The following is a 13,420-nucleotide window of genomic DNA, read 5'->3' on the forward strand; positions in this document are numbered from 1 at the left end:
CCCGCTCAGATGCGAGTTACTGTCATTACCGTTAGTTACTACAGCCTACAGTTTGCCAGCTAGCTATGCCTTTGTCACGTAAATGCATATTACCTGGTTGCGATAATTTACAAAAAAGCTCGGCCTATTTAAATTAAGCTGCTAGAGGGAGCATCCATTCAGGTTGTAGCAGTATTTGACAGTTGAGAGAGGCGGCAGCTTTCCCGTGAGTAGGCGTGGTTTCAGCTCCGCCAGTGGACACGCCCCCAGCATCTGAGAGCAGAGAATACTGCTTATTTTTTCAAGATTTTGATACCTTATTTTATTTACTTTTTTTTTTTTATTAGTCAGATTTGGCTGGGTGGTTAATAACATTTTTCTGTGGTGTGATAAACTCAGAGCACATTTTATGTGTGCATTTTATATTGCTTTACATGGACTAATTAATATATGCATATTATAACATTTACACACAACTATTTATAATCATTTATAATTATTATTATAAATGGTTAATATAAATTATTTATATGCACAATTTATAATAATAATTTATAATAAGTTTATAGTTTTGTATTAGAGCGTGAGAGAAAGATACGTATCCTATAAAGGGGTTTTAGTGTCTATGGAATGATGGCTTTTTTTGATGTTTCTTTCTTCCCAGTGTTCAGCTCGTTGGATATGTCTCGCTCCGTGTCGGTGACTGCAGCGGGTCAGTGTCGTCTGGCCCCTCTTATCCAGGTCATTCTGGACTCTAGTCATTTGTATGACTACACCGTCAAACTGCTCTTCAAACTCCACTCCTGTGAGTCCACAAATCACATCTCTCTCTTCACACACAAACACAAAGGAATATCAAAGGCTACTTTCAGACTGCAGACAAAAGTGGACCAAGTCTGCTTTTTTTGTTCATACGTGACTCAGATCTGTTTTTTGTTTTTTTTCTTAAAAGTGTGAACAGCACAAAACACATGGAATCTGTTTTTTTTTTTATTTTTATTTTTTTAGATTCTGATTTGGGACACTAACATATGTGATACTAAATCAGATACAGGTCAGATGCAATGCGACCTCAGTCTGAACAGTCATATCAGAATTCATGTGACTTATATTAATATTAATTAGTGCTGTCAATCGATTAAAAAAATTATTAATCACATTTTTTTTTCTGAAAAATAATCACGATTAATCCCACCTAACATTAAAGTTTTTAAATATACTTTTATATTACAAAAATGTCACATTCAATCTTCAAATGAATGTAGAAACAACATAAAGACAGTATATTTTAAAAAAAAAAAAATTTATGACTGAATGCGAGTATCACTGATACCAATAGTACTGATGTCTTTTTTTCCTAATATTTAACCATTGATTATAGCCATTCAGCATTACAGTATAATTGAGACCTATCAAGTTTAACATTTATTAGACTTCAAAAAGTAACAACCTCTAATTTAAGTGAACTTAAAACAATCTTTACATAAACCCTTTATAATAAATGTCATATTTAACAACCTGTGCCCTTCAGCAAGTAGAAAATTAATAAAGTTATTGATGATAGTTATCAAACACTAAATTCTAAATTAAATATAGATGAATCCTTAAAGCTATAAAAGTTATTGACTTCCTCTTTTTTTTTTTTTTTCTTTTGTTCGTTGATTAACAGACATCACAGCAGCTGGGTTATTCAGTTATTTTAGCTGCTTTAAGAGCTAATAAAAGTTATTGATTTCCTCTTTTTTTTTTTTTTTCTTTTGTTCGTTGATTAACAGACATCACAGCAGCTGGGTTATTCAGTTATTTTAGCTGCTTTAAGAGCTACTGCTGCTGGACATGACGCGGATCTGACACGCATCATATTTTCTCACAACTCTTTACCTTTTCTGACCCACTTCAGCTCTTAAAGTCTATGATGAGCTGACAAGTTGAATCGGGTGTGTTAGATGAGGGAGACAGTGCTGGGCATCTCCAGGACAGTTTTGAAAACCACTGAATTTCAGAGACATGTTCTTAAATCTGACTCATATATAACAAATACTTACATGCATGCACAGTTTTGAGGCAGCTTTAATTGCCTTTTTGGTAACTTCATGACTTAGGCTAACTGACGACATAATTATGACATTGCATGCTCGTCGTTTCTTTTGCACTTTAATATAAATAGTTTGTGCGTGCAATTGAAGAGCACTACGAGCACAGTATAACGGCTGACAGGACAGGAAAATTTGTTTTTACTGACGTATGGCCTGAAAGCATCTCATCTGACTGCAGTTCACTGTTGTTCTACTGAAGCTCCCTCATCACCTGTACCTTTTCTGCGCTCGTTTGACTAGCGCCTGATGCTGGTGTGAAGTTAGAGTGCGCGTCTAAATAAATGCAATTCTTGTCAAAAAAAAAAAAAAGAGACCGAAGCAGCAGTTGTGAGTGGGGTGGCCAACCCTAGCTCCGCCCCTGCGTTAATTGCGTTAAATATATTTAATGCGTTAAACTGAAAAAATTAATTGCATGCATTAATGTGCTAATTTTGACAGCACTAATATTAATATTTGTAATTATTTATTATTCTTTTTTATTTTAACTATGTATTCTAGTAGGAAAGTTGTCATTGTTCTGTATTTGGCATTGTTCCTTTGGATATTATAATAAAATGTAATAAAAGTAGAGCTGAAAATAGTGTGCTCTCTCAGTCCTCTCATTCTCATGTCCTCCAGGTCTGCCAGCAGATACTCTGCAGGGCCACAGGGATCGCTTCCAGGAGCAGTTTAAGAAGTGAGTCTGTCAGTCACTATCCAGTCAGAACTACTGCCATGAGTCACGCAGACTGACACTATTTTTATTCTTTTGTATTTCTCACTCTCTCAATCTTTTCTTTTCGCTCTGTTTCGCTCTCTTTCCAGGCTGAAGAGTCTGTTCTATCGCTCCAGTAACCTGCAGTATTTCAAGAGACTGATTCAGATCCCACAGCTTCCTGAGGTGAGACTCCTGCATACCAAACAGATTCCTGCTTGACCTGAGTCCAAAAATGCGGCTAGTGGAAAGAAATTATGTAACTCATTTACATATCTGCCTGCTTAGTTTTCTAGCATCAGGTTTTTCAACTGGACTCTAAGAAAATACTGTAGGCTGCCCTATAAAACAACATTTTTCTTCCATTTTCATGACATTTCTTATATTTTGAATTAAAATTAAAGGCACAGCGAGCTATTTTTTTCATTTGTTTGACCATCATGTTAACAACATTGTGACATCAGCTCAACCAATGGCATGAGACTAGGGCGGGGCTAATCTGTTTTCCTGACCAATAGCATACAAGGGAAATATTTAAGGAAACCTGTTTGAAAACGCATTCCAGTAGTTTCCTTTCTTCACATCTCTCTTCATTTCTCTTCAGAATCCGCCAAACTTCCTGCGGGCGTCAGCCCTCTCCGAGCACATCAGTCCAGTGGTGGTGATTCCGGTGGAGTCTTCGTCCCCTGAGAGTGAACATGTAGTAGAGACAGAAGACCTGGTGGACACGGACATCCCACCTTTACCGGTACCACACAAAATCTCACTATCCAAATTTGTCTGTATAACTTTCCAATCGGGTGTGTTAGATGAGGGAGACAGTGCTGGGCATCTCCAGGACAGTTTTGAAAACCACTGAATTTCAGAGACATGTTCTTAAATCTGACTCATATATAACAAATACTTACATGCATGCACAGTTTTGAGGCAGCTTTAATTGCCTTTTTGGTAACTTCATGACTTAGGCTAACTGACGACATAATTATGACATTGCATGCTCGTCGTTTCTTTTGCACTTTAATATAAATAGTTTGTGCGTGCAATTGAAGAGCACTACGAGCACAGTATAACGGCTGACAGGACAGGAAAATTTGTTTTTACTGACGTATGGCCTGAAAGCATCTCATCTGACTGCAGTTCACTGTTGTTCTACTGAAGCTCCCTCATCACCTGTACCTTTTCTGCGCTCGTTTGACTAGCGCCTGATGCTGGTGTGAAGTTAGAGTGCGCGTCTAAATAAATGCAATTCTTGTCAAAAAAAAAAAAAAGAGACCGAAGCAGCAGTTGTGAGTGGGGTGGCCAACCCTAGCTCCGCCCCTGCGTTAATTGCGTTAAATATATTTAATGCGTTAAACTGAAAAAATTAATTGCATGCATTAATGTGCTAATTTTGACAGCACTAATATTAATATTTGTAATTATTTATTATTCTTTTTTATTTTAACTATGTATTCTAGTAGGAAAGTTGTCATTGTTCTGTATTTGGCATTGTTCCTTTGGATATTATAATAAAATGTAATAAAAGTAGAGCTGAAAATAGTGTGCTCTCTCAGTCCTCTCATTCTCATGTCCTCCAGGTCTGCCAGCAGATACTCTGCAGGGCCACAGGGATCGCTTCCAGGAGCAGTTTAAGAAGTGAGTCTGTCAGTCACTATCCAGTCAGAACTACTGCCATGAGTCACGCAGACTGACACTATTTTTATTCTTTTGTATTTCTCACTCTCTCAATCTTTTCTTTTCGCTCTGTTTCGCTCTCTTTCCAGGCTGAAGAGTCTGTTCTATCGCTCCAGTAACCTGCAGTATTTCAAGAGACTGATTCAGATCCCACAGCTTCCTGAGGTGAGACTCCTGCATACCAAACAGATTCCTGCTTGACCTGAGTCCAAAAATGCGGCTAGTGGAAAGAAATTATGTAACTCATTTACATATCTGCCTGCTTAGTTTTCTAGCATCAGGTTTTTCAACTGGACTCTAAGAAAATACTGTAGGCTGCCCTATAAAACAACATTTTTCTTCCATTTTCATGACATTTCTTATATTTTGAATTAAAATTAAAGGCACAGCGAGCTATTTTTTTCATTTGTTTGACCATCATGTTAACAACATTGTGACATCAGCTCAACCAATGGCATGAGACTAGGGCGGGGCTAATCTGTTTTCCTGACCAATAGCATACAAGGGAAATATTTAAGGAAACCTGTTTGAAAACGCATTCCAGTAGTTTCCTTTCTTCACATCTCTCTTCATTTCTCTTCAGAATCCGCCAAACTTCCTGCGGGCGTCAGCCCTCTCCGAGCACATCAGTCCAGTGGTGGTGATTCCGGTGGAGTCTTCGTCCCCTGAGAGTGAACATGTAGTAGAGACAGAAGACCTGGTGGACACGGACATCCCACCTTTACCGGTACCACACAAAATCTCACTATCCAAATTTGTCTGTATAACTTTCCTTTTATCTTGAGTTTCTAAAGACAGGGATTTTTGTTTCTCCATTAGAGTACTGTAGACAGAAAATTCGACGACCTCTTCGGCACCTCGGCCGCTACAGATCCATTCAACTTCAACAGTCAGAACGGCATGCGCAAAGATGAGAAGTAAGACTTGGAGATACTGTTGGAGAATATAATTAATAAGTTGTAGGAACCTCTTTGAGTTTATTAGAATATATTATAACACAAGACTCATGAATATGTATCTCTCATCTCAGAGACCGTTTGATTGAGCAGCTCACAGCGGAGCTACAGGCCCTGAAAGAGGAGCTGGAGTCCTTCAGATTGGAGGTAAAGAGTGGGAGACGAGCGGAGGTCAAATTTGATAAGCTACCGCTTAAAAGTTTGGAGTCAGAAATGTTTTTTTTTTAGTTTTTTTTTTTAAGAAATTCATATTTTTATTCAATAAAGATGTGTTAAATTGATCAAAAGTAATTGCAAATACATTTGTAATGTTACAAAGGAGTTCTATTTCAAATAAATGCTGTTCTTTAAAAAATGTTTTAAGAAAGAATCATGGTTTCCACAAAAATATTAAGCAGCACAACTGTTTTCAACATTGATAATAATAAGAAATGTTTCTTAAGCATCAAATCAGCATATTAGAATGATCTCTGAAGGATCATGTGACACTGAATACCGGAGTAATGATGCTGAAAATTCAGCTTTGCCATCAAAGGAATAAATTACATTTTAAAATATATTAAAATAGAAAACAATTCTTTTAAATTGTAATATTTCATAATATTACTGTTTCTACTGTATTTTTGATAAGAGACTTCTTTTAAAATATTTTACTGCCCCCAACCATTTTGAAGGATCATGTAGAGTGGAAGAGAAGTAAAAATGAAATCTATATGCCACTAATCGTTCTTTTGGTCTTTCTCAGAGTGGCCGTCTTTGTCAAGCGCTACGGGGGCGTGTAAATGAGCTGGAGGCGGAGCTTGCGGAGCAGACTCACCTGAAGCAGCAGGCGTTGGGTGAGAGCGAGTTCCTGAGGGTCGAGCTAGACGACCTGCGCAGGGTCAAAGAAGACACCGAGAAAGAGCAGCGCAGCCTGAGCGAAATTGAGAGTAAGAGTTTTTTGTTGGAGCAATATACAATATTTTCAGAGTACAAATCTACTTTTTTATTTCAATTATTATATTAAGTTTTCACGACCCTGTTAATATTTAGAGAACTTGGACTGACAGCTGTAAATTAGGGCTTCAAGACAAACCATTGTCAAGACCAACCTGTTCCTCTTTCGCAAATAAAAAAAACAGGCTTTTCTTCCTTTTTGGTTAATTTACACTCAGTGGTTCACCCCACACTGTTGCTTTTTTTTGGAACATCAGTTATTCGTTCATAAGTCAGCATACATTATGGTTTAAATACAATGTTATAGCCAGGATATTAAAGGGATAGTTCACCTAAAAATAATAACTCTGTCATAATTTACTTACCCTCAAGTTTTTCTTTTATCTGTGTAACACAAAAGAAGATATTTTAAAGAATGTTGGTAATCAAACAGTTACATGTAGCCATTGACTTCCATAGTATTATTTTTCTATACTGTGGAAGTCAATGGCTACCATCAACTGTTTGGTTACCAACATTCAAAATAACAGAAGACTCATGCAGGTTTGGAACAACTTGGAAAATGATGACAGAATTTTCTTTTTTGGGTGAACTATCCCTTTAAAGGGCTGTGCAGAATCAGTACAGATGCAGGACAGTAATGGATATTCATTAGACAGTCTGTTTACTCTCTGGAGCTGAGGAACACAGTCAGAAGGGACTCCAGTTCACTGCAGCCTCCAATCAAATGCTAATAAACCATATAGTGCACAGTCCAATTCACCAACATGCAGGCCTGTGCTGAGGCTCTCAGTGGTGCTAACTGTTCTGTGACGCAGAGAGCATGGTCTGAGGCATATCAAGGCTTGGGTTTTTGATACTTAATGTAGATATTTTGGTTGTGTGTTTTGTGTTTTTTTTGTAGGAAAAGCACAAGCTAATGAGCAACGCTACACCAAGTTAAAGGAGAAATACACAGAGCTGGTCCAGAGCCACGCTGACCTGCTGAGGAAGGTGAATTGATGTCCTTGCACCTACATTTAGTTCACACACTGCCTGTATATGAATATATGTGTATTTTTATAGGGCATATGATCACATTAATACATGCAATTAAAGAATTAACAAGTGTTTAATGCAATTATATATATATATATATATATATATATACCACCGTTCAAAGGTTTGGGGTCAATAAGATTTTGAAACAAGTCTCTCATGCTCACAAATGCTGCATTTATTTGATCATAAATACAGAAATATTATATTTTGAAATATTATAATTTGAAATAACTGTTTTCTATTTTGTAATCTGTTCGATGTAATTTATTCATGTGATGCAAATCTGAATTTTCAGCATCATTACTCCAGTCTTCAATGTCACATTATCCTTCAGAACCCATTCTAATCTGCTGCTTAAAAATATTTCTTATTATTATCAATGGTGAAAACAGTTGTGCTGCTTAATATTTTTGTGTAAATATAGTTAATTATTTAGGTAATAGTTATTTTTTTTCCTGTTCTGTTAATTCTTTAATAGAAAGTTCAAAAGAACTAATCGCATGCGTTAACGCGTTAACGTTGACAGCCCTAATATATATATATATATATATATGTGTGTGTGTGTGTGTGTGTGTGTGTGTGTGTATTTCATTTTTCATTTATTCCACATTTCCTTCACATTGGAAATGGAAGGTCAAGCACATTGGGTTGTGGGATGCAGTATCTCACTCAGCATCCTTGTTTTGGCAAATGCAGTCGGTATTCTGTGTTTTCCATGTAGATAGTAGATGGAGAAATTTGCATAGTGCACATACACAGTGTGCACACTATATACTGCTCACTTGAGCTCCAGTGTCAGGCCTGTCAGTATACTTGCAGGTGGTTTAGCTTCTTCACCAGACTTTTTCCCCTGCAGACTCTGCTCTATTTCTTACACAGATGAAACTTGGCACTCTGGTCCTCTGCCATGCTTAGAGGCTGTCATCACACTCACTGCCATACAGCAGCACGCTCTGATCCCACCGCAGAGACATCCTGACAGTGGGTGCCACGTCCTTGGGAAAAGAACTGGGTCAGCCAAGAGTCTTGGCTCTGTGCTAAACTGTACATGTCTATGTGTTTCTCAGAATGCCGAGGTGACGCGTCAGATGACGGTGGCCCGTGCCGCCCAGGACGAGGTGGAGAATGTGAAAAAAGAGATGCAGGACAGATTGAAAGCCGCTCAGGATGCTACCAGTCAGCAGGTCGGACACAAACCACATGCGCGCGCACACACACACACACACTTCCTCTGCGTGATGTATCCGTAGTATGCTTGTCTTACACTTCCCTATCCTCATGTATGTACACGAGTAGGAGAAGGCTCAGTTAGAGCAGCTTCAAGCTCTACAAGCCGAGCTCATGTCCAGCAGATCTGAACTAGAGACCCTGAAGAGTACCGTCACCTCCTCCCAACAGGTGGGACCTCACCCTCTACCCATCATTCTCTTCCTTTTCACCTCTGTCATGAATCCATCTCCATTCTTTGTCCTAATACTGTATAAAGGGGTCATGAACTGTACATTTTTTACATTTTATAATGTTCTCTGAGGTCAACTTATAATGTTAGCAAACTTTTAAATTAAAAAACACCATAATAGGTTAATATTCTATTCTATTTTTGACCCTCTCTTTGAAACACGCCGTTTTGATAGGCATGCCGCATTCAAGACTTGGAAGTGAATGCCCACGGCTGTGATTAGCTAACAGTTTTGCATATTAAAATAATAAATGGACACTGCTGTGATGTACTCTGAAAACAATATGAATCATTTTGTTTAAAAATGTGTAAATACTCTGTAAATATCAAACAATCTGTAACAGACAAAGCAATAGAGAGACATGGTAAAAACATAGTTACTCACACTTGTGACATTACCAGATCCTTGAGCAATGCCAAGAAACCATTTCAAACACAATAAACACCTTATATATATATATATACTGTACAGACCCAGTTTACAGACCTCTTATTAGCCAGCTTGTTATTCAGAGTCTTGTAATGCTTGGATGAATCTCTATCATTTTCTTGCTTGAGTAATCCTGTGTTTGCATCTGTCTCATATTTACTTGCCTCCTCCTACGTGTGTGAATTTGTGGGCGGAGCTAAAGATGCTTAACTTAAACTTACAAGATGTTTTTGAAGTACAATAAACTCTTTCATGTCAAAAGTTGAAGCGGAAGTTTCATTTCTCAGTTCATGACCCCTTTAAAGAAATGTCGAATCTTAACCCTCTTCCATACATCCCTGTTCAGCTCTCAGCCCAGCACAGGTTCCATGTATCACTGTCTCTGCTGTTAGTCTAGCGCAGGTAAACATGGTGATTCTGTGGGGTGCTGAATTACCTGAGTTAATGTGTCCAGACTGCATGTGGGAGGTGATATGTCACCCCGCCTCCCCCTCCATCCCACTTTCTTCTGTCACCTGCACACCTGCTGCACCACCTCAACTGCTGCCTCAACTCAAGACATCTGTCCTCAAAACACTGACACGGTTAACATCTATAGCATGACTGTATCAGTTTCACTTTTAATAAGCTTTATAGAGTGTTGCAGGGATGATGTATTTTTAGGTAAAAACCCTGAAACAAAGTAGCAATTTAGCACTTCCAGTTCTATCATTCTGAAGGTTTTCGGTTAAATGCCTGAAATTTCTGTGGTTAATGTGGTTAATTCTGTGGTCTGTGGTTAACACAAGCTCAAGATATTTTCATGTTTTATTCTACAACATAAAATACATAACTAATATTCCCTTGTGATTTAAAAAAAAAAAGCTTTTACTTGTCTTGAAAAAAGCGGTTGCTATAAAGTGGCTATATGGGACTACAGAGATTGTCGGAGACATTAAATGTAATCATGCCAAACAAAATGAATGTTTAATGGTGAATGACGTTGAAGTCTTGTGACCATGGTGTAGTTTGTTTATATTCTGTGTTTAACTTTTTACTTCTGGAGATTACATCTAGGCTTCAAAATTCCTAATAGTTGTGTTAATTTGTGGAGTTTATCTTGATGAACAAAACATTCATAAAATTTTGTTGGTCGCAGAGCTTATTTTTTGCAAAAATCCAAAATTCCTGTTGGGTTTTTGTTGAGGGAACCAGGGTGAGCTGGGTTGGCCTATGTAATTATGTCAACACTGCAGTGCTCTAATGGTATGGCTATGACGGATCTGTATCTCGCACCTTTTGCAGCGTCCCGCACATGTGCGCCGTGTTATTAACCCCTGTGCATCAATTTAAAAAAGTTACACACAGGTTCATAGAGGACAAAAATATTAATAACAAAAAAAAATGTTAAGCTTGGAAGTACAGACTTAAGTTTGGTCTCATTTTAAAGAAGACCCTTGACAGATTATTGTTAAAGTTAAAAAGAAGTTGTAAAAAAATTGAAACCAAAAAAGTTATAGAGGTTTAAGTTTATGAAAATGATTTATGAGCAATTTGTTATATAAAATATATATTTTATAAAACATTTTGAACTTGATAGAGAATCAAAGCCATAAATCTAAACAAAATGTGTTCCAAATTTGAGGTTGATATCTCAAAAATGAGCTTTTAGTAAGGTTTTGTTTGGGTGCAGTACCAAACTTTTCCCATTAGATTCCAGCAAAGCTCCGCTGGCGTACACAGTAGAGTATAATTTCTCTCTCTCAAACATTACAGGTGCGCACACACAAACACACAAAAATTTTATTTAGGACACACAATACAAACCACACTCTAATATCCATACCAACATACCCACACAATTATAGCTGCATAATTTATCCATTTGACTCTATAATATGCATAAGCAGAAAACAGGAATAAAGCGAGTATTTGCTTTATACGCCAAACTTGAAAAAATGGCACCATCTAGTAAAAAATTTTAAAAATTTAAATTTTGAAGACTTGCCAACAGAATGAAAGCTTATTAACAAATATTGCATCATTTTATAGTTAAATGGCCCTGGAATTAAAAATCGCAGTTTTAATGGGTTTCAATGAGGACATTTTTGTCCTTAAGGTCCTGAGAGGAACTATTTTTTGTACCTAGTTACTAGTGTAAAATAGATTTATTAAAGGAAATTAGGGTGAAATATTAAAATTCCAATAAAAATACACACCTGTGCCAAAATGTATGCAGTTGGCATTAACACAGGTAAAATTATCTAAAAAAACAAAACTGAAAAAGACAAAAATGTCCATAAGGTCGCACAAGGGTTAATACGCCGTGTCAATTCAAAAAGAATTTCAACTTTTACATGCAGTGCAGTCCATCAATATCAGTTCCAAAACAGTGGACCAATCAGAAGGTCCCAGACGTGGGGCAAGTGTGAGGTTTTGTTTACAGTAGCAAGTTGGCATGGCAACAGTTTTATTTGACGGCAACATGGTGGAGGCGGCATTCTGCGCTGCGCTTTTTTAAAAACCATTCCTGAGTCTTGCGTTTTTAGATGCAAAGATGCGTTCTGTGTGAACAGTCCCTAACTCTTCTATTTTCAGTATCTCTGACTTTTTTCATGTCTAACCCTCATTCTCTTTTACTATTTTAGTATTATTTATATACTATTATAGTATTTATTAATATTTTGAATTAGCTTTTATTTTTATATTTTCATTTTAGTTTTAGTAATTTTGTTATATTTTATTTCAGCTTTTTCAATGAATGAAAATGATTTTTAATATTTATAGTTAACAGTAACATTAGTTTCTTGTGATTTCATGATTTTTGTTCTCAATAAAATGTCACATTAAATCTTGTAATTGACAACTTTATTCACTCTCTTCGTATAGTCGAATGAGCAGCTCGGTACTCAGCTGTCTGCTCTAGAGAGTGAGAAGGCGGGGCTTATGGAGACTGTATCTCAGAAGGAGGCGGAGCTGGCCAGTTTGGGGGTGGAGTTAGAGCGTGTGCAGAGCAGTCTGACCAATGAGAGGGAGAGTGGTGTGAAAGCTGCTGAGGCCCTGCAGAACCAACTCAATGAGAAGGTGGAATATTCTGTGTTTACATGTTGATTGTATTTGTCCTGTTACAATAGTGGCTTTGTATGCATTCAGATTCATTATATCAGAAGAAATACGCTGTAAATATGACAAACATGGAGTCTAAAATGCCTGTTTTCATTGTCTTTCTATCTGTAGGAGAGTCGTGAGCAGTCTCTGGAGAGTGAGTTGGTCTCTCTGCGCTGGGCGGCTCTGCGAGCAGCTCTGGAGGAGGCGGGAAGGATCGTACAGGACTGCCTGAATCAGCTAGAGGACCCCGCACACATAAGCTGCACCAGTTCAGCCGGTCAGTGACCAGCTCAAATGACCCTAAACCCTCCCACTGATTACACCACACACAGCAGGAATTGCCCTACAAGTGCGTAATAAATATTAAAAGACCTTCTTGTGTGTGTAGATTACCTGGTGTCCAGGTGCCAGGTGGCTCTGGACTGCGTGGAGAGGCTGCAGTCGGCCAGAGTCGGCTTTGTATCAGATAACGCAGGTGAATTACACTCTCATTTCCCCTCTCAACTAGCGTTCATCAATGTACCATTGACTCCAGCAGTGTTGCGAAAGTTAATATGAAACTGTAGCTTTACAAGATAAAAGTTACACGTCATTTAAAGTAGTTAAAGAACAAGCAACGTTACCCTCTTGAAAAAATAGTTGGCTTAATTGAAGCTGCTTAAAGAGAACTATATATTAACATTCACATATTTTGGGGTCAGTAAGATTTTTAAAACTTTTTAAAAGAAGTCCCTTATTTTCACCAAGGCTGCATTTATTTGATAAAGTAGAATACAGTAGTAACAGTGTTATTGTGATTTTTTTTTTCCCCATATATTTTAAAATGTAACTTATTCCTGTGATGGCAAAGCTGAATTTAATGCATCCTTGCTGAATAGAAGTTAATAATTTTGTTAAAAATCTTACTGTCCTCAAAGTAGTTTTGAGCAGTAGTATAATGAAAAAGAAAAAGAACGAAATGAAAAAAAAAATAAATAAAAAAAAATACAATTTTTCTGACTTTTAGCAATGACTTTTATTCTACTAGTGTCATTTTTTGTAGTTCATCATATAAACATTTCAAGATCG

General features: G+C 37.3%; 1 protein-coding gene across 3 annotated transcripts in view; it reads left to right on the top strand.

Annotated features, from left to right (window-relative positions):
* Positions 1-13,420, top strand: part of hip1 (huntingtin interacting protein 1) — a 50,335-nt gene that overhangs the window by 28,243 nt on the left and 8,672 nt on the right. For 2 of the 3 annotated variants that reach the window (XM_016449043.1, XM_016449044.1), the window contains exons 8-20: positions 644-784; positions 2,694-2,751; positions 2,880-2,955; positions 3,374-3,517; positions 5,263-5,360; positions 5,474-5,546; positions 6,145-6,328; positions 7,240-7,328; positions 8,444-8,560; positions 8,673-8,774; positions 12,134-12,328; positions 12,482-12,629; positions 12,741-12,827. In XM_016449043.1, the coding sequence (XP_016304529.1) occupies positions 644-784; positions 2,694-2,751; positions 2,880-2,955; positions 3,374-3,517; positions 5,263-5,360; positions 5,474-5,546; positions 6,145-6,328; positions 7,240-7,328; positions 8,444-8,560; positions 8,673-8,774; positions 12,134-12,328; positions 12,482-12,629; positions 12,741-12,827 (1,512 nt within the window). The remainder of the gene's footprint in view (positions 1-643; positions 785-2,693; positions 2,752-2,879; positions 2,956-3,373; positions 3,518-5,262; positions 5,361-5,473; positions 5,547-6,144; positions 6,329-7,239; positions 7,329-8,443; positions 8,561-8,672; positions 8,775-12,133; positions 12,329-12,481; positions 12,630-12,740; positions 12,828-13,420) is intronic. The other variant, XM_016449045.1, reaches the window with a different exon arrangement.

The sequence above is a fragment of the Sinocyclocheilus anshuiensis genome, unplaced genomic scaffold (assembly GCF_001515605.1).
Source record: "Sinocyclocheilus anshuiensis isolate Anshui unplaced genomic scaffold, SAMN03320099.WGS_v1.1 scaffold1241, whole genome shotgun sequence".
NCBI classification, from domain to species: Eukaryota; Metazoa; Chordata; class Actinopteri; order Cypriniformes; family Cyprinidae; genus Sinocyclocheilus; species Sinocyclocheilus anshuiensis.